Source organism: Haliotis rubra, unplaced genomic scaffold (assembly GCF_003918875.1).
Source record: "Haliotis rubra isolate DU_JTF1 unplaced genomic scaffold, ASM391887v1 Scf441, whole genome shotgun sequence".
In the NCBI taxonomy this organism is placed as follows: Eukaryota; Metazoa; Mollusca; class Gastropoda; order Lepetellida; family Haliotidae; genus Haliotis; species Haliotis rubra.
Window position 1 is genome coordinate 211165 of NW_025767126.1, and position 20169 is coordinate 231333.

The window sequence follows — 20169 nt, forward strand, 5'->3', positions numbered from 1 at the left end:
GAGGACAGACATATGGGACAGACCTCTGTTCTAGCGTTTATCGTCGTTTTCAAAGACCTGGTGATTACAGATCCACTGCCATTTGAAACACGAGTTTGCACACACCAGTTGAAGTACTATCTGCATTTGTGATCAACAATTCAGTCTAGAAACTTTACGTGTGTGTAAAATATTTGTTTCGTACAATGTTGCCGTGTTAAGAAACATTATTGCGAAATTACCAAACTTCTTTGTTGGGAGTCCTTTGGACTACAAGCCTTGACAACCTTAAACTAACCATGAGCCGTCTTCACACTTATCGTAATGCCAAGGCCAAACCCTGCTATTTTAGATCCTTATCTATAAAAACGTCCACGGCATTTGATATAGCCAACCGATGTTGGTTTTCCCAGATATCTCGTTGATAATGACACTTTTAACAAATATGAAAGTCAAGGGCGGTTTGCGATCGTAAGAATTACGGGAATGGAATCTGGGTTCAGCATAACAGAGTTCGCACCTGGTTGACAAAACCTGAAATTTAAAATGTTACCTTAAAAAGGCCCTAAATTAATTTAAGGCCCCAATTATCAATTATTTGCCATGAAAAGGGTTTTAAAGCTGCTTTTACATGCACATATTTACTTACAGGAGTATATTTGCTTATGTAAGTAAATTTACTTATAGTAAGTAAATTGACCATGTAAGCGTCACAAAACGAATTTACTCAAGTAGGTATTTGTATTCCTGAAGTAAATTTACACCTGCTCCAGAGTAAAAGTATATTTACTCCTGGAGTATTTTAATCCAGGAGCAAATTGTTCTTGTAAATGACACTTTGATTTGCTCCTGTAAATATACTTTTTGCATCATATCTTCAAAGGGACTATTATTTCATCATTATTGTGTTTCATGCTCTTCAAAACAAATAAGATTAACTCCTATTGGTTAAATATCCAAGTGAACAGAAAGTAAATATACTTTTACTCCTGTGAGTTAATTTACTCCACAAGTAAATATACTTACAGGAGTAAATGTATGCATGTAAAAGAGCCTATGGGTAATTATCAGCTGCCTGAAGAAGCTATGTAACCTGACAACATATCTCTGCATACCAGTACCGAATGGACAGTACAAATATGTGGAAGATAACAGATTGAGGTCACTCCCACCTATATCTGTAGCTTGGGCACCAACATCGCAGACATTCCAGGTGAAAACAATGGTGAGGATTGTGTTAGACCGTTTCAAACCGTTGTACTTGAGATATGTTTCTTCTTATACAATACTGGCAAACTGTCCACATATAGAGATCGGTAAATATAACCTTTGAAAATACTCAGGCTGGATAATCTGCCGGAACTGATTTTGTCAGTAGAGAAAGACAATATAGAGGTGAAAATTATCTGAATGTTTCACTGAACATCAATGATGACATGTCAAGTGTAAACATGTCCTGTATGCCTTGTAAACAAAGCCTGCCTTATACGGATGATAATAGTGTTTTATAATAGGATGTTATACATTTGACTGCATCGAAAATAATGTTGTGCGTATTGTTCAATAGTTCGGATGGGTTGTTTTCAGATGTGGTCAATCATCACGCTGTGTGCTGCTTTGTTGTGTTATGTGGCAACAGGTAGGACATTGATTTGTTGTGTTATGTGGCAACAGGTAGGACAGTATTTTGTTGTGTTATGTGGCAAGAGGTAGGACAATGATTTGTGGTGTTATGTGACAACAGGTAGGACAATGATTTGTTGTGTTATGTGGCAACAGGTACGACAGTTGATTTGTGGTGTTATGTGACAACACGTAGGACAGTATTTTGTTGTGTTATGTGGCAACACTTGTGACAATGCCGTGTTGTGTTATGTGGCAACATGTAGAGCAATGTTTTGTAGTACTATGTGGCAACAGGTAGGACGATGCATTTTTGTGTTATTTGATAATAAGTAGAACAATGCTTTTCTGTGTTATGTGGCAACACTTATGACAAGGCTTTGTTGTGCTATGCGGCTATAAGTAAAGAAATGCTTGGTCATGTGGCAACAGTTATGTCAATGTTTTGTTGTGTTATTTGGTAACAGGTAGGACAATGCATTGTTGTACTATGTGGCAACAGCTAGGACAATGTTTTGTTGTGTTATGTGGCAACAGGTAGGACAATTCTTTGTTGTGTTATGTGGCAACAATTCGATCAATGCATTGTTGTGTTATTTGGTAACAGGTAGGACAATGCTTTATTGTGTTATGTGGCAACAGGTAGGACAATGTTTTGTTGTGTTATGTGGCAATATTTCGATCAATGCATTGTTGTGTTATTTGGTAACAGGTAGGACAATGCTTTGTTGTGTTATGTGGCAATAATTCGATCAATGCATTGTTGTGTTATTTGGTAACAGGTAGGACAATGCTTTGTTGTGTTATGTATACTGTGTTATGTTATGTAAGACAACCATGAGTTAGGGGGAGAGAAGATGCGTACGTAAAATGAAATGAGAGAAGAATGACATTAGTCCGGCGACATCAAGCCGAGTAAATATCTGTTTGTGATCGTAACACAATAAGATGTAGATAAGATCCTTTCAGTCGTAAAGATATTTCGTGAAACAGATATTACTTATAGAGATCGAGATAGTATTGAAGAAAGTGTCTGCAACTTGACATTTGGCTGACTCATGTCCAACTTAAACAGTGCCTCACTGTTGTGATATCAATATGGTTGTCCTCATCACCACATAGACTGTGGGAAGGGTAGCCATGAGCCTCGTTCTGGCACTGCGTGCATTTCATTGTTAGTCTATCATTCAATCAAATAGTTATTGCATGTAAGGCCTCCGGTCCATATACAAAAGAATTACATATAAGTAGGTTTTACATGTTCGGATATACACTGATCTTTAACAGCTTGTTTCTTAGAGAAATTGCATTTTTAACATACATGTATAGAGCTAGTTTTAATATAACACCTTCGTCCTTTGAAGAGAGAAGAGAAATAAAAGCAGATACAGGATAATTTGACGGATATCCTTCAGATGTATACTTGTTTCTTAGATCACAGTAAAATGGACATACAAAAGTAAAATGAATTTCATTTACAATAGCAAAATGACATAATGGGCACAACCTCTTCGATCTTTCAATGGACATTTTTCTTCCTTCATTTATCATGAGATCTAAGAATCCAAGTCTAAATTGAATAAATAGACGTCCAAGTTATTTTGATGTTATCACAGACAAGTATTTTTCTGGTTGAAGAAGACTCTTAAAGGTTCTCCACTATAAAACCCAATATCTGATGCGGCGTCAAGCAATACTCGCTCACTCCACCCCAATCCCATATCACTGTATTTCAGAGCAGCTTGAAATGGTTGATAAGCCGGTGAGCTTCTCAGAAGCCGAGAAGGAATGTGTTGCAAAAGGTGGCCATCTTGCGTCCATTCATGACCGAAACCATAACGACAGGTTGAAGGACATATGCAGAGGTTCTGGTAAGTTCAAGATCTTGTTGCATGGTTGTAGATATAGTAGACAGCAGGGGCGGATGCAGGATTTTTGAGAAGTGGGGGGGTGCACATATATCATGAAGTCCAAAGGTAAGGGGAAAATGATCCTCAGGGACATCTTCTTTTCCCTCCCCCACCACTTTCCGGATCCGCCTTTGGTCAGTGAGTTCTGTTCTGTTCTAGTTGGTTGTGACCGCCTCCGTGGTGTAGTGGTTAGAGCGTCCGCCGGGAGAGCGGAAGGTCGCGGTTTCGATCCCCGACCGCGTCATACCAAAAGACGTTAAAATATGGTACTTGTTGGTCCCTGCCTGGCGCTCGGGATTAATGGGTACAACAAGGACTGGTCGGCTCGGAGTCAGTATAATGTGTCTGAGTGGGGTATTCATGCTTCGATGCGGCATGGTAACTCAGTGGGCTAGCATTATAAAACCAGCTTAAGTCTGGGCTAGTACAAGCAGCTGCACACACATACACACGCATGCACGTCGTCATATGAGCGAAATATTCTCAAGCACAACGTTAAACCAAATTTCACCTCACCTCACATCTAGTTGGTTGTATCACGCCGACTTTACTCTGTGGTGTAATGGAGGCTGGAAAGTATTAACATTAAATAAGATCAATCAGTCTCTATTATCCGGGAAATCAAATTCCAGTAGGCATACAATAACGGTGAATATTGTCTCAATGGGTCACTGAGAATCAACGCTGACAAGTGTCTGCAAAAGCGTCAGCCCTGCCCTACCTGACATCACGAACCGAAAATGTGAAACAATTTGTATAAAAGCAATGTCAGCAGTATCCTCGCTATATTACTCGGGTTTGAGTATAATCGAACCTTGGTCATGAAGTCAAAGGTTGATACATGAGCACCTTTACAGACCCTCGGGTTACGAGGACACACAATCAACCAGGTCACACATTGTAACTGTCTGGTTCTCAGGTAATAGACTTCTTCTGGCCTGGAATACTGGCGGGCTCATAAGTATTGGTGGAGAAATATAAGAACACATTGTTATCAATGTACATCAGCCCTGTTTACTACCCCACGTAATGGGTACTTTACCTCCGTACTTCACTACCCCCTTGAAAACCTGGGCTAGAATTCTTCTTCAGCAGCCCAATCTTGTGGTCAATGGTGACAAACGGGATTAGGTGGTCAGACTCACTAACGTGGTTCAAGTACGTTATTGCAGCCAAGTTGCCTATATTGACGCTCACGATGTCAATCATCGGATTGTCTGTTCCAGACTCGATTATTTGCAAACCGGCGTCAAATGGTAAGAATATTGCAACGTCAAAAAACAAACAAACAAATCCATGATCTGCTATTATAATATGCCAGGTTCCCCACACAACTGCTGGATTGGTCTGAAGCATGATGGACAAGGCTGGAAGTGGACCGATGGCACCACAGTGGACTACACAATGTGGCATGGCGGTAACAAATTCACCCTTCATACATTCTTTTGCTTACATCATACCTTTGTCTCCACGATATATGTTTGACTGACGTCACAAGCTGCAGTGTTCATTAATACAGAGTTCACTAATCGATTTTAACTTCCGTTGTCTCCAAATGCGACCTTTCAAAGTTTTACTGCCATCTACACCGAAATGTTAGGGTCGTATTGAAAGAATATAAAATTAAAATTTGAAGTCAACTGTCTTCATTTTGTACGTATTCCTTAAACGTCCATGCATACTCCTTGGCATACTTGACACTTTTCAGCTATCGTTCTCTGGTAAGTCGGGGCGTTGGGGTAGCCTAGTGGTTAAAGCGTTCGCTCGTCACGTTGAAGAGCCGGGTTCGATTCCCTACATGGGTACAATGTGTGAAGCCCATTTCTGGTGTCTCCACCATTACTGGAATATTGCTAAAGCGGCGTAAAACTAAACTCACTCACTCTCCGTCATATGTCAAGGATCACTGTAGGACGTTGGTCTTTGTGGGCTTTTTTTATTCCTGTGTATCTGTGTATCGTTTTGTGTGAGTAGTATTGCAAAAAACGCAAAAACTATCACGTGCACTTTCGGCGTATGTTCTGCCTTTTGGAAAAAAAGAAACGTTCGTTGAACGACGTCCCCCTCTGCAATGGAATCGTATCCTTGTGACTGGTTGAACGTCATTGTTAATTACTGTCAGTTAAAGTCGCCTTGGCGATTAACTACCATAGTCCGTGGAATCTAGCACAGGGGTGTAACGAGTTTTTTAACATTGATTTTTCATGTAAACTTAGTAAAAACCGAGGTGTTGGTGTTAACATTTATTCGTAAAGTACCTATAATATGGCGTGTCATCTAAATAGGAAAGGAAAATCTAAGTGATGACGATCATAGGTATCCAATTTGGAGAAAATGTCGATCACGGAATGGTAAGAAACCTAAACAGCAAAGAATCATATCGGAATAATGATTATCGGATCCACGCAGATGTCTATACACGAACGGGGTATCTAAGTCCCCTGGACAAATCATTAGACCCTTATTTAGAAAGAAAAACACCTGTAACTCATTTCTCCATTTTTCATCAATTTCAGGAAGCCCCTCCACTGAGGCCGGGGCTGTGTGTGCCGCCATCGTCAGTCAGTACTCCAACGTTGGCGAGTGGATGGCGGAGAAATGTGATGCCCCCGAGACGAAAGCAGTGGCGCTGTGTTCCATCGGTGGAAGCCAGAACCCCAACACAGGAAATCAGAACACACCAAACCCGAACACAGGACACACCAACCAACCAGTGACGTCACAACCCGTTCTTATGGCAGTACCTAATTTAGGGAAGGCTCCAGCTCGAAGTACGTGAAGACGTCATGTGAATGGAATCTCTTTAATTATTATATTAATATACACGTAACCAATAGTTCTTATCTAATATTTATTAGTAAGAATCAAATGTCTTTCACAATGAAAAGAGATGTTATTACATGTATACCCAAGCCAGATAAAAACAGAACCCTTTTAAAAAACTGGAGACCAATAACTTTATTGAATTCACTGTATAAAATAGTAAGTACTTGTATTTCTAATCGTTTTAAAACAGCCCTGTACTCTCTTATACATGAAAATCAGACTGGTTTTATACCTGGTAGAAATATAAGCGAAAACACAAGATTACTCTATGACATTATGTTTGAGACAAAAAGAAGAGACATCCCAGGTTTATTAATTTTATTTAAAATGAAAATATCAAAGGTATAGTAATTGATGATACAGAGTATAAATTAGGACAATATGCAGATGATACTGAGTTGATTTTAGATGGTACAGAAAAATGTCTATATTCTGCTGTTGATGCAATTAATACTTTCTATATGATGTCAGGACTAAAAATAAATATTGATAAGACTAAAGCTATCTGGATTGGATCTAAAGCAGGTTGTAGTGATAAACTATGTCAGGATTTGAATATTGAATGGCGAAAAAATGAATTTGTTGTTCTGGGAATTATACTTAATGCTGAACTGAAGGATCTATGGATCATCAATACAAAGAAAAAACTAGAGGAAATTAACAGATTATTGGCAGTGTGGAGAAAAAGACATTTAACATTAATCGGCAAAATCACTGTTATCAAGACACTAGCTATGTCAAAATTAGTTCATATTTTCAATACTTTACCAAACCCACCCCAAGATTTTGTTACCTCCCTTGATAAAATATTTTTCAAATTCATCTGGACTGACAAAACTGACAAAATTAAGAGAAGTACCTTGAAAAAGATTATATACATGGGGGTTTAAGAATTATCGACATAAAACCTTTTATCAATGCCTTGAAACTATCCACTTTGAGACTTTATTTAAGAAAATCATCAATATGTAATCCATGCAATTTTCCGTTACATGATATCATGAAATTTGGTGCTAATTTCTATAATATTGCTGATATTAATAATCCATATTGGAAAGATGTTTTAAGAGCATGGAACATGTATTGTACTAACATTACCATAGAGGAAAACAACATTGATGAAATTTTAGCACAGCCATTGTGGTTTAATCATAATTTTAAATACCAAAATCATTATATCAGTCATTGGGCAAATAAAGGACTATTAACCATCAAAGACATGTGTGATGAAGAGGTTTGATGTCTTTTTGAATCTTTAAAAAGTAAATATGCAATAAAAGGGACAGAATTAGATCATAGATATGTTCTAAATAATATACCTGAATCATGGAAGAATACAATAACAAATCACAGGTGTATAAATAACTATGACATGAATCTTAACTCCTATCAAAAGAATTTTATGAAATCATTACAAGGATCAAGATTATTTTATGATATATTGTTATTTAACAATAATAACCGTCATATGAGTCATAAATGGGAGAATGTGTTTGAAGATACTGACTTTGATTGGCCAATGATTTTTAAGTCTTACAGACAAGACATTAATGATGTAAAACTCTTAGAGTTCCAATATAAATTTTTACACGGTATTATCTATACCAAAAAGGAACTTTTAAAAATGAACCTTATCCAGAGCGCCTCATGCAGCTTTTGTTAAGATGAAGGTGAAAACTTGTGCCATGTTTACTGGGAATGTAGTGAAACTAAGAAGTTTTGGAAGGATCTTCAAATTTGGATTAACACTTATTTGATACAAAAAGTCAATTTGACAAAATATGTGGTGTATTTTGGCTCCTTAAGTAAAAACCCATTACTTAATCATATAATCATTTCAGCAAAAAGACAGATCTATGTCTCTTCTTTGAAAAACAACATTCAAAAATGCGATAACTTTATAAAGACTTTAAAAGATATTTTTTTCTGTTGAAAGCTTCATTGCCAAAAGGAAGAATAAAATGAAGAAATTTGCTAATAAATGGCATCCATTATTCCCAGTATTCAAACCTGACCTGTGTATGAAGCAACCGCTTCTTTTGTAAAATCTTGATCTGTTTCCCCTTTTGAAAAATTATCTTTGTTTTAGTTATATATTGACTAGTTAGTTAATGGCACTGGTGTAACTTTGGGGAACACATATTATAGGTTGGATATAAGACACAATATACAACACAATAAGCCGGATGTTGCGCAATATATAACACAACACATTGGATGTGACACAAGACACAGCATGACATGTCAGAATAATTGTGGCACTATATACAACATATGTTAGATAAGACATATTTACAATGTATATCAGATAATACACTATGTACAACACGATAGATTGGCCGTGACGCTATATACAATATGCTATGTCGGGTGTTGCACTATATACAGTATGATATGTCAGATGTGGCGCTATATACAACATGGTATGTCAGATGTGGCGCCGTATACAACAAAATATGTTGAATGTGTATGCAATATACAACATGATATGTTGGATGTGACACAATATACAGCTTGATATATCAGATGTGGTGCTATAAACAATATGATATGTTCATATATGATGCTATTTACAACATGACATATGGGATGTAATACTATATACTTATGATATATCAGATATGACATTACATCCAACTTATGATGGAAGACTTTACTTTTTCATGAAAATAAAAAAAAATTGATTGAAAAAAATAAATAGATAAATAGTTCTTATCTAATATTTAGTACATGTAAATGGAATTTGTGTTCAAGGAGTGAGTTTGGTTAAACGCTGCCTCGAACAAAATTCGGTCACGAAGCGTTGGCTTGATGTGAATGGAAAGCACGAAAAGTGATAAAGGTTCAGCACTCACGCGAGTATCTGGTACATGTGTATGATAGTTGTTTTCAAAGGAGTGAGTTTGTTTTTCACGAACCTACACTATTAAATACTTCTTCCCGTTGTTTTCCATGACTCCATACTCTTAGATAACTCTTCACGTTATTTTCCGTGACCCCATACTATTAAATACCTCTTCACGTTGTGTCCCGTGACCACATACTGTTAGATAACACTTCACGTTGTTTTCCGTGACCCCATACTGTTAGATAACTCTTCACGTTGTGTCCCGTGACCACATACTGTTAGATAACACTTCACGTTGTTTTCCGTGACCCCATACTGTTAGATAACTTTTCACGTTGTTTTCCGTGATCCCATACTGGTAGAAAACTCTTCACGTTGTTTTCTGTGACCCTACACTATTAAATACTTCTTCCCGTTGTTTTCCGTGACCTCATACTGTTAGATAACTCTTCACGTTGTTTTCCGTGACCCCATACTATTAGATAACTCTTCAAGTTGTTTTCCATGAACCGATACTGTTAGATAACTCTTCACGTTGTTTTCCGTGACCTCATACTGTTAGATAACTCTTCACGTTGTTTTCCATGACCCCATACTGTTAGATAACTCTTCACGTTGTTTTCCGTGACCCCATACTGTTAGATAATTCTTCACGTTGTTTTCCGTGACCCCATACTGTTAGATAACTCTTCACGTTGTTTTCCGTGACCCCATACTGTTAGATAACTCTTCACGTTGTTTTCCGTGACCCCATACTGTTACATAACTCTTCCCGTTGTTTTCCGTGACCCCATACTGTTAGATAACTCTTCATGTTGTTTTCCATGACCCCATACTGTTAGATAACTCTTCACGTTGTTTTCCGTGACCCCATACTGTTAGATAACTCTTCACGTTGTTTTCCGTGACCCCATACTGTTAGATAACTCTTCACGTTGTTTTCCGTGACCCCATACTGTTAGATAATTCTTCACGTTGTTTTCCGTGACCCCATACTGTAAGATAACTCTTCACGTTGTTTTCCGTGACCCCATACTGTTAGATAACTCTTCACGTTGTTTTCCGTGACCCCATACTGTTAGATAACTCTTCCCGTTGTTTTCCGTGACCCCATACTGTTAGATAACTCTTCACGTTGTTTTCCATGACCCCATACTGTAAGATAACTCTTCACGTTGTTGTCCGTGACCCCATACTGTTAGATAACCTATCCCGTTGTTTTCCGTGACCACATACTGTTAGATAACCACGTTGTTTTCCGTGACCCCATACTGTTAGATAACTCTTCACGTTGTTTTCCGTGACCCCATACTGTTAGATAACTCTTCACGTTGTTGTCCGTGACCCCATACTGTTAGATAACTCTTCACGTTGTTGTCCGTGACCCCATACTGTTAGATAACTCTTCACGTTGTTTTCCGTGACCCCATACTGTTAGATAACTCTTCACGTTGTTTTCCGTGACCCCATACTGTTAGATAACTCTTCACGTTGTTGTCCGTGACCACATACTGTTAGATAACTCTTCACGTTGTTTTCCGTGACCCCATACTGTTAGATAACTCTTCACGTTGTTTTCCGTGACCCCATACTGTTAGATAACTCTTCACGTTGTTGTCCGTGACCCCATACTGTTAGATAACTCTTCACGTTGTTTTCCGTGACCACATACTGTTAGATAACTCTTCACGTTGTTTTCCGTGACCCCATACTGTTAGATAACTCTTCACGTTGTTTTCCGTGACCCCATACTGTTAGATAACTCTTCACGTTGTTGTCCGTGACCCCATACTGTTAGATAACTCTTCACGTTGTTTTCCGTGACCCCATACTGTTAGATAACTCTACAAAGTTGTTTTCCGTGACTCCATACTGTTAGATAACTCTTCACGTTGTTTTCCGTGACCCCATACTGTTAGATAACTCTTCACGTTGTTTTCCGTGACCCCATACTGGTAGATAACTCTTCACGTTGTTTTCCGTGACCCCATACTGTTAGATAACTCTTCACGTTGTTTTCCGTGACCCCATACTGTTAGATAACTCTTCACGTTGTTTTCCGTGACCCCATACTGTTAGATAACTCTTCACGTTGTTTTCCGTGACCCCATACTGTTAGATAACTCTTCACGTTGTTGTCCGTGACCCCATACTGTTAGATAACTCTTCACGTTGTTTTCCGTGACCCCATACTGTTAGATAACTCTTCACGTTGTTTTCCGTGACTCCATACTGTTAGATAACTCTTCACGTTGTTTTCCGTGACCCCATACTGTTAGATAACTCTTCACGTTGTTTTCCGTGATCCCATACTGGTAGAAAACTCTTCACGTTGTTTTCCGTGATCCCATACAGTTAGATAACTCTTCACGTTGTTTTCCGTGACCCCATACTGTTAGATAACTCTTCACGTTGTTTTCCGTGACCCCATACTGTTAGATAACTCTTCACGTTGTTTTCCGTGACCCCATACTGTTAGATAACTCTTCACGTTGTTTTCCGTGATCCCATACTCTTCACGTTGTTTTCCGTGATCCCATACAGTTAGATAACTCTTCACGTTGTTTTCCGTGACCCCATACAGTTGGATAACTCTTCACGTTAGTGACCCATACTGTTAGATATTTCTTCCGTTGTTTTCAGTGACCCCATACTGTTAGATAACTCTTCACGTTGTTTTTCCGTGACCCGATACTGTTGGTGACTCTTCACGTTGTTTTTCCGTGACCCGATACTGTTAGATAACTCTTCACGTTGTTTTCCGTGACCTCATACTGTTAATAAATTCTTCCCGTTGTTTTCTCGTGATGATCCATACTGGTAGATAAACTCTTCCCGTTGTTTTCCGTGACCCTGGGTACACTGTTAAATAACTCTTCGTTGTTTTCCGTGACCTATTACTGATAGATAACTCTTCACGTTGTTTTCCGTGACTTCATACTGTTAGATGACTTCTTCACGTTGTTTTCCGTGACCTCATGCTGGTAGATAACTTATTGTTTTCCGTGACCCGATACTGTTAGATAACTTTTCGTGACCTCATACTGTTAGATAACTCTTCCGTTGTTTTCCGTGACTCCATACTGTTAGATAACTCTTCACGTTCTTTTAGCGTGACCCTATACTGTTAGATAACTCTTCACGTTGTTTCCATGACCCCATACTGTAGACCCCATACGTTGTTAGATAACTCTTCTTCCGTTGTTTTCCGTGACCCCATACTGTTAGATAACTCTTCACGTTGTTTTCCATGACCCCATACTGTTAGATAACTCTTCACGTTGTTTTCCGTGACCCCATACTGTTAGATAACTCTTCACGTTGTTTTCCGTGACCCCATACTGTTAGATAACTCTTCACGTTGTTTTCCGTGACCCCATACTGTTAGATAACTCTTCACGTTGTTTTCCGTGACCCCATACTGTTAGATAACTCTTCACGTTGTTTTCCGTGACCTCATACTGTTAGATAACTCTTCACGTTGTTTTCCGTGACCCCATACTGTTAGATAACTCTTCACGTTGTTTTCCGTGATCCCATACTGGTAGAAAACTCTTCACGTTGTTTTCCGTGATCCCATACAGTTAGATAACTCTTCACGTTGTTTTCCGTGACTCCATACAGTTAGATAACTCTTCACGTTGTTTTCCGTGACCCCATACTGTTAGATAATTCTTCACGTTGTTTTCCGTGACCCCATACTGTTAGATAACTCTTCACGTTGTTTTCCGTGACCCCATACTGTTAGATAATTCTTCACGTTGTTTTCCGTGACCTCATACTGGTAGATAACTCTTCCCGTTGTTTTCCGTGATCCCATACTGGTAGAAAACTCTTCACGTTGTTTTCTGTGACCCTACACTATTAAATACTTCTTCCCGTTGTTTTCCGTGACCCCATACTGTTAGATAACTCTTCACGTTGTTTTCCGTGACTTCATACTGTTAGATGACTCTTCACGTTGTTTTCCGTGACCCCATACTGTTAGATAATTCTTCACGTTGTTTTCTGTGACCCAATACTGTTAGATAACTCTTCACGTTGTTTTCTGTGACCCCATACTGTTAGATAACTCTTCACGTTGTTTTCCGTGACTCCATACTGTTAGATAACTCTTCACGTTCTTTTCCATGGCCCCATACTGTTAGATAATTCTTCGCGTTGTTTTCCGTGACTCCATACTGTTAGATAACTCTTCACTTTGTTTTCCATGACCCCATACTGTTAGATAACTCTTCACTTTGTTTTCCGTGACCTCATACTGTTAGATAACTCTTCACGTTGTTTTCTGTGACCTCATACTGGTAGATAACTCTTTACCTTGTTTTCCAGAGGGGACACGGTTGATCGTGAAGGGCACTCACTTTGAACAAAACGGCAAGAAGGTTTTTCTATCCGGCGTCAACCAGGCTTGGGTATCCAACGGGCACGACTTCGGAGACAACAACTACGAATACAGACACCTAGATTTTGAAAAGTACCTGAAGATGGTTGCCGACAATGGCGGCAATTCTATTCGTATGTATCACACAATCTACACATAAGGAATTTGTAACATTATTTTTTTGGTCTTGAACAACAAGAATTGGGTAGATATGACTGCGTTCAGGTTTTCTGGTGTCAGGACTTACCGTTACTGCAGCAATATCGAAGCTGGACACATTGCACCCATCTGAGACTCGAAACCAGTGGATAGTTTTTTCTTGTTCTTCGGCATTGTTGATACCTGTTTGTATAATTCGAGATGATTTATTACGTGGTCTTCAGGTCTTTACAGTTTGAATTGTATCATTTCTTCTTCTTCATTTCACTTGCACAAGGTGAAATGTGAAGCAGCCAGGTGAGTGAGTGAGTGAGTTTATTTGGACCAAAATATCCAGTGATCAACAACATGAGCTTCGATCTACGCAATTGGGATACGACGACATATGTCAACCAAGTCAGCAAGCCTGACCACCCGATCCTGTTAGTCGTCTCTTACGACCAGCATGGGTTACTGAAGATCAATTCTATCCCGGATCTTCACGGGTATGCAGTCAGTAGAAGGTGCATGGTCAGTAGCACAGTGGACATCATACCGTGGTGTATCTGTTGATGACAACATATAGTTATCAGCCATTATTCTACATTGACGAGATAGGACGATTTCAATTTAAATAGATCAGAGTTGTTCGCAAGGAGTGCTTTCTGAGTTGATGGTAAAAAATGATTTATCACACAAGTTCCCAATCCCGGCTTTGAAATCTCCGCAGACATCTAGTCTACTTTTAGGTCCATATAGGACCAATTTCTGTTCTTAGGATGTAAAAGGGTCATTTTATTTTTCTTTCATTACAACTGTGAAGATCCGGTTAGGACTGGTCTTCAGCAACCCATGCTTGTCGTAAGAGGCGACCGGGTGGCCGACTTGGTTTATGCATGTCATCGTATCTCAGCTGCGTAGATAGATGCTCGTGGTGTCAATTACTGGATTGTCTGGTCAAGACTCGATTATTTTCAGACCGCCACCATATAGCTGGAATATTGCTGAGTGTGGCGTTAAACAACAAACAAGCAAATATGTCCACATGCTGGCGTTTCCAGAAGGGATTAAAAAAACTTCATATCAGGATGTTCTTTACTAATCATAGTTTCGCGCATTTGCTCCCACAGTCGTTTCAGAGAATATTAACAGTTGAAGAAAGAAAGGAATGAAGGCTTCCTTTAATATCACATGTTCATACATACATGTTCATCTAGGTGTGTGGGTGCACGATGAGGGAGCAGTCTCTCCCCATTTCGACTCATCTGGCATGGTCGTGAGCCTGGATCAGAAGGGCACCTTCATCAGCGACATCAAGAAGTACCTGCGGAAGGCCCTGGAGTACAACATCCTTGTCTTCTTCTGTCTGTGGAACGGGGCCCAGGCGCAGAATGACCACATCCACATTGACGGGTTAATCAAAGTAATTTGGACCTATATACGTCATTATTTTGTCTTTCACTCCATTTATCATCTCTTTTGATGAACAAACAGATAATGTACTTGACAAAAAAAAGGATTTGTGATACAATGAATACAATCACCCGTAAAGAAAACCACAGGAAGACACCTAATATTGGCAATAGTTTTGACTTGCTCCGCTCGTCACGCCGAAGACCCGGGTTCGATTCCCCACATGAGTACGATGTGTGAAGCCCATTTCTGGTGTCCCCAGCCGTGATATTGCTGGGATATTGCTAAAGGATAAAACTCTCATTCAGTTATTCCGAGAGGCAGGAATGGTAGGAAAGGGGTTCAACAAGAGATATACTGTATACAATGGTTTACCTGGATCCTGGGTGTAAGGGCTTCCGTGGATCCCTCCCCACCCCACCACCCCACCCTCCTTTTATGAAAATTCCGTCAAGGGTATAGGTTCAAAATATCCATGTTTAGCCCGTGAGTAATCATTGGTCTGTCAGCCTCACTGTCGTCTTTGTAGGAGCCTCCAAAGTTGATGATGGAATAGTTATTTGATATTGTCCCTATTCTACTGCAACAGAGTCACACATGCCTAGGGCTGTTTTTTTAAAAACACATCATGTGCCCTTTTCTTTCAGACACGTGTCCAAAGCATACACTTCGAATGGCTGCTGCCTAGTCCAGATAAATGCGTCACTTCTCCCACAATACTTTGCCAAGTTCATAGAACTGTGATACTGCACAAATAGTTAGACCCTATCATTCACGTTTTCAGGACGAAGCTAAGCTGCAGTCGTACATAGACAATGCCCTGATCCCGTGGGTGAAGGCGGTGAAGGACGAGCCCTCAATGGGAGGCTGGGACATCATCAACGAGTTTGAGGGAGAAGTCAAACCAAACCTGGCCAACGCGGAACCCTGTTTTGATACAAACTTCCTGCTGAACTCCGGGGCAGGTTGGGCGGGCAAGCTGTACACGGCGCAGCAGTTTCTGAAGTACGTATACTAAGTGAGTGAGTTAGTTTTACGCCGCACTCAGCAATATCCCAGCTATATAGCAGCGGTCTGTAAATAATCGAGTCTGCACCAGATATTCCAGTGGTCAGCAGTATGAACATCGATTTACGCAATTGGGATACGATGACATGTGGCAACCAAGTCAGCGAGCCTGACCACCCGATCCCGTTAGTCGGCTCTTACAAGCATGGGCAACTGAAGATCAATTGTAACCCAGATCTTCACGGGTACGTGTTTGCTTTGTACACCCGCACCCAGGACTTGCACACAGTGACAGACATGAAGCTTCTAGTGTTAATGCAGCTTCCACGAAACAGACTTCCTTATCAGGCATATCAAATGATGAAAACTCTGGATGATAATGGTAAAAAAACATGGGCTTCTCATACTAGGTTGATATTATTTCAATATGGATTTGGTTTCTTATTGATATCTCAAGACATAGGCTGTACATTAGACAAATGCTTAGTCTCTGAATATATATAAGTTTGATAGTAACAAACAAGCCCATTTAAATTGAAAAGGAGCCCCGGGTAGACCAGAGATTCAGAACCTGAGGAATCTAGACTTGCTTTATTTAGCGCTTTAGCACTGCAGAGAGGGCTTAGCAGTAGGGAAAAAAATGTGGTTCAGGGACTGTGAGACTGACTAGCTGTACATCCACATTCATGGAAATGTTTAAACAGAGATTTTATGACTGCTTCACTCAATACCATATTTAACCAGTGAATTGCTACCAAATCAACGTAAAATCATTACTCAGTTTCGGTGCTGTAACTTCAGACTCGCAGTGGAATGTGGCCGTCATACAAACACCCCGTATAATGAACGTCTCTGTCTCTTGTCATGCTGCGGGCCTTGATTACATTGAAGATGAACTCCATATTTTATTAATATGTCCAAAATATTGCAAACAAAGATCTGATTGTTTTTCAATACATCTGACTCAACCACCGGCAATTGAAACCTTCATCCGATTGATGTCATCGGACAATATACATATTTTAAAGTCATTGAGTAAATTTCTTTCACAAGTTCGCCGTAGAATGAACGAATAAATGTAAAATGTATCAATACTGCTCTACTCGGTATGTATTTACTTTTGCCAAATGTATGTATTATGGGCCGTGGGCCAACATTACCCAATAAACCTGTCTGTCTGTCTGTCTGTCTGTCTATTGTTAAATACTGATAATGTTGTCGTGGTCGTCGGGGAGCATGAACTACTATTTTTAAATGCTGATAACGTTGTCGTGGTCGTCGTAGTGCAACAGTCACTGTATGAGATTGACATATGACCTCTGGCCCCAGGGTTATATTTCATTGGCGTACAACTTACACGAACTTACTTGGTCAAGAATTTATATTAATTTTTAATTTTTCTTTCCGTACAGGGGGCGGTGGGGTAGCCTAGTTGTTAAAGCGTTTGCTTGTCACGCCGAAGACCCGGGTTCCATTCCCCACATGGGTACAATGTGTGAAGCCCATTTCTGGTGTCCCCCGCAGTGATATTGCTGGAATATTGCTAAAAGCGGCGTAAAACCAAACTCAATCATTCACTTTCAGTGCAGAATTATAAACGTAAAACAGATGTACACAATGACTACACAAGTAATAGAATCTGTACTTTGCTAAGAAAGTGTAATCCCAAATATAACATATGTAAGATGTACACAATTTGTGTGAACCAGTATCGGTCTTTACGTTTATAGATCCATAAACGCAATTAAGACTGAAATCAGTTCCTAGTCAAATCTCAACTTACGTTTTTGTTCTTCAGATTCATAAACTGGCAGGCGGACGCTATCAGACAGGTTGACCCCCAGGCGCTCGTCACGGCTGGGTCGTGGGAGGCGAGGTCCAACGTTGATAAATGGGGAGGCTTCAATATGTACAAAGACGAGTGCCTTGTAAAGGCTGGCGGCAAAAAGATGGTACTTTCAGAAATATTACGCTCATATCGCCCTCTGAAGTTGCAAAAATACTTTTTGATGGATGTGTTTTTATTGACTTACGGCCACGTAGTCTATAACAAAGAATCCTTGACAGATGTTTAGGGAGTGTTCTTGAATGCGTCTCAACACATGTATAGTATATGCTTGTAATATTCACACAAAGAGATCTAGTGCGTAGATGCACACTTTAACGGGTTCAAAGCGACCACATTGCTCTAGTGTTCACATGTCATCATTCGAGGTTTCCATAATGTTGGCTGGTAAAAGAAACAATGGTATATATTTTGTAACTTTGAAGAAAATGTAAAAATGTTTTTGGTTTTTATATTTTTGTGCATGTTTACAACTGTGTTATGGTTTCAGGGCACGCTGACGTTTTATTCGAGCCATACCTACGCCTGGCAGGGGAAATATAGTGTGTTTTCCCCCTTCAAGGTGAGTCCCCTTGACGTTGAAACTGACATTTCATCTTGTCTTATCCACAGACATTATGTACATGACTATACTGCTGGGCCCTGTTCCTCAAAGCGATCGTAGCGCTAAGATGATCGTAACTCCCATACTTTAACACAGACTTACGACAGTCGTAGCGCTACGATCGCTTTGAGGAACGGGGCCCTGGGCATCAATTAGATAATCCTAAGTTGCTCGAACTTTCATTTCATGTGATGCCAAATTGACTGCTTTTAACACGCAAAGTTGGGTGTGAAGTCATTGAAAAACCCACTTGTGACGCCATCGGTAAAAGTGGACTTGTTGTCGCAAGTCTGTGTTAAAGTATGGGAGTTGCGATCACCTTAGCGCTACGATTGCTTTGAGGAACGGGGCCCAGGGTCCACCTGCACAAGGCGATCTTATCGCTACTGCCATACTCTAACATGAACTTAAGATAGTTGTTGCGCTATGGTCGCTTTGTGCAGGTGGGCCCTGGATGTTGGACATATATTAAGACAAATCCTGAAATATATATTCGGCGGGCATATTGCATTATGGTATCATGACACACACGGGCCTTTTCCACAAAGATATCTTAAATCTACGATTATCGTCAGTCGCCTAGTTTAACCAGGTGTCATCGATAAATGCAATTGGGTCGGCAGTTGTATACACAGATATGAACACCTTGTTGGCAGAAGGTCAAATTATAATAGCAACGTATCTTTCAGCACGTCTTCGCTGACTACGGACTTAAGAAGCCGTTGGTGGTCGCCGAGTTTAACCAGGTGTCCGGGGCAGGGATGGACATCGTTGACCAGTTCAAACACCTGTATACCACTGGCTACGCTGGAGGATGGACCTGGCATATACGTGCTGAAGGATCGAACTCAGACTCACCAGCCACACAGATGCGAGGACTCCTGTCACTGAAGGGCAAGGACGACCAGACGAAGGGAGGCCAGATTCCACTCACGTTGTGATCAGCATCGAATCCAACTTAATTTGCACGATTATATGCAATAGGTCACAGGCTTTTCAAAAATAGACTTTGGAATATTGTTATGGATAATGTCTTTCTCAATGAGAATTACTAAATCATCATACAATATAGATAATGATGATTTGGGTGTTTTTAAAGTTTACTAATTCTGTTTGAACATTATAAATTCTGTCAAACATATTAATAAATATGAATTTACATCTGTGATTACATTTTTAATCGGTATTGATTGAGCGAGCGAGTTTAGTTTTACGTCGCACTCAGCAATATTCCAGCTATATGGCGGCGGTCTGTAAATAATTGAGTCTGGACCAGACAATCCAGTGATCAACAGCCGATATTGATTGAGTGAGTGTGGATTTACACCGCTTTTAGCAACTTTCAAGCAATATCATGGTAGGGAACACCAGAAATGGGCTCAACACATTGTAGCCATGTGGGAAATCGAACCTGGGGCGACGAGCGAACGCTGTTACCACTACTGTAGGCTACCAAACTTCCCCCAACTTTTTCTCTAGCAGGCTGTAAATGAAGGAAGTCGCTTCCACATGAAGAACGCATCATGGATGTGTTACTTTCTATATAAAGTTGACCTCTGTACGCTGTAATTACTGTTCACAACTTAAGTC

The 20169-nt window shown here is 39.9% G+C and overlaps 1 protein-coding gene across 1 annotated transcript; it reads left to right on the forward strand.

Annotated features, from left to right (window-relative positions):
* The first annotated feature begins 1110 nt into the window (after positions 1-1110).
* LOC124289459 (mannan endo-1,4-beta-mannosidase-like) lies at positions 1111-19740 on the forward strand. The gene is made up of 11 exons (XM_046726074.1): positions 1111-1204; positions 1567-1618; positions 3339-3473; positions 4834-4929; positions 6029-6283; positions 13519-13704; positions 14926-15131; positions 15906-16126; positions 17928-18081; positions 18466-18537; positions 19269-19740. Exons 1-11 carry the CDS (start codon positions 1202-1204, stop codon positions 19518-19520), a joined length of 1632 nt encoding a protein of 543 aa, XP_046582030.1. The 5' UTR covers positions 1111-1201; the 3' UTR covers positions 19521-19740.
* The last annotated feature ends 429 nt before the right edge of the window (positions 19741-20169 follow it).

Coding starts and splice junctions, on each gene's coding strand:
- LOC124289459 (XM_046726074.1), top strand. Junction 4,930..6,028: donor CTACACAATGTGGCATGGCG/GTAACAAATTCA, acceptor CATCAATTTCAG/GAAGCCCCTCCACTGAGGCC. Junction 16,127..17,927: donor ACGGCGCAGCAGTTTCTGAA/GTACGTATACTA, acceptor TTTGTTCTTCAG/ATTCATAAACTGGCAGGCGG.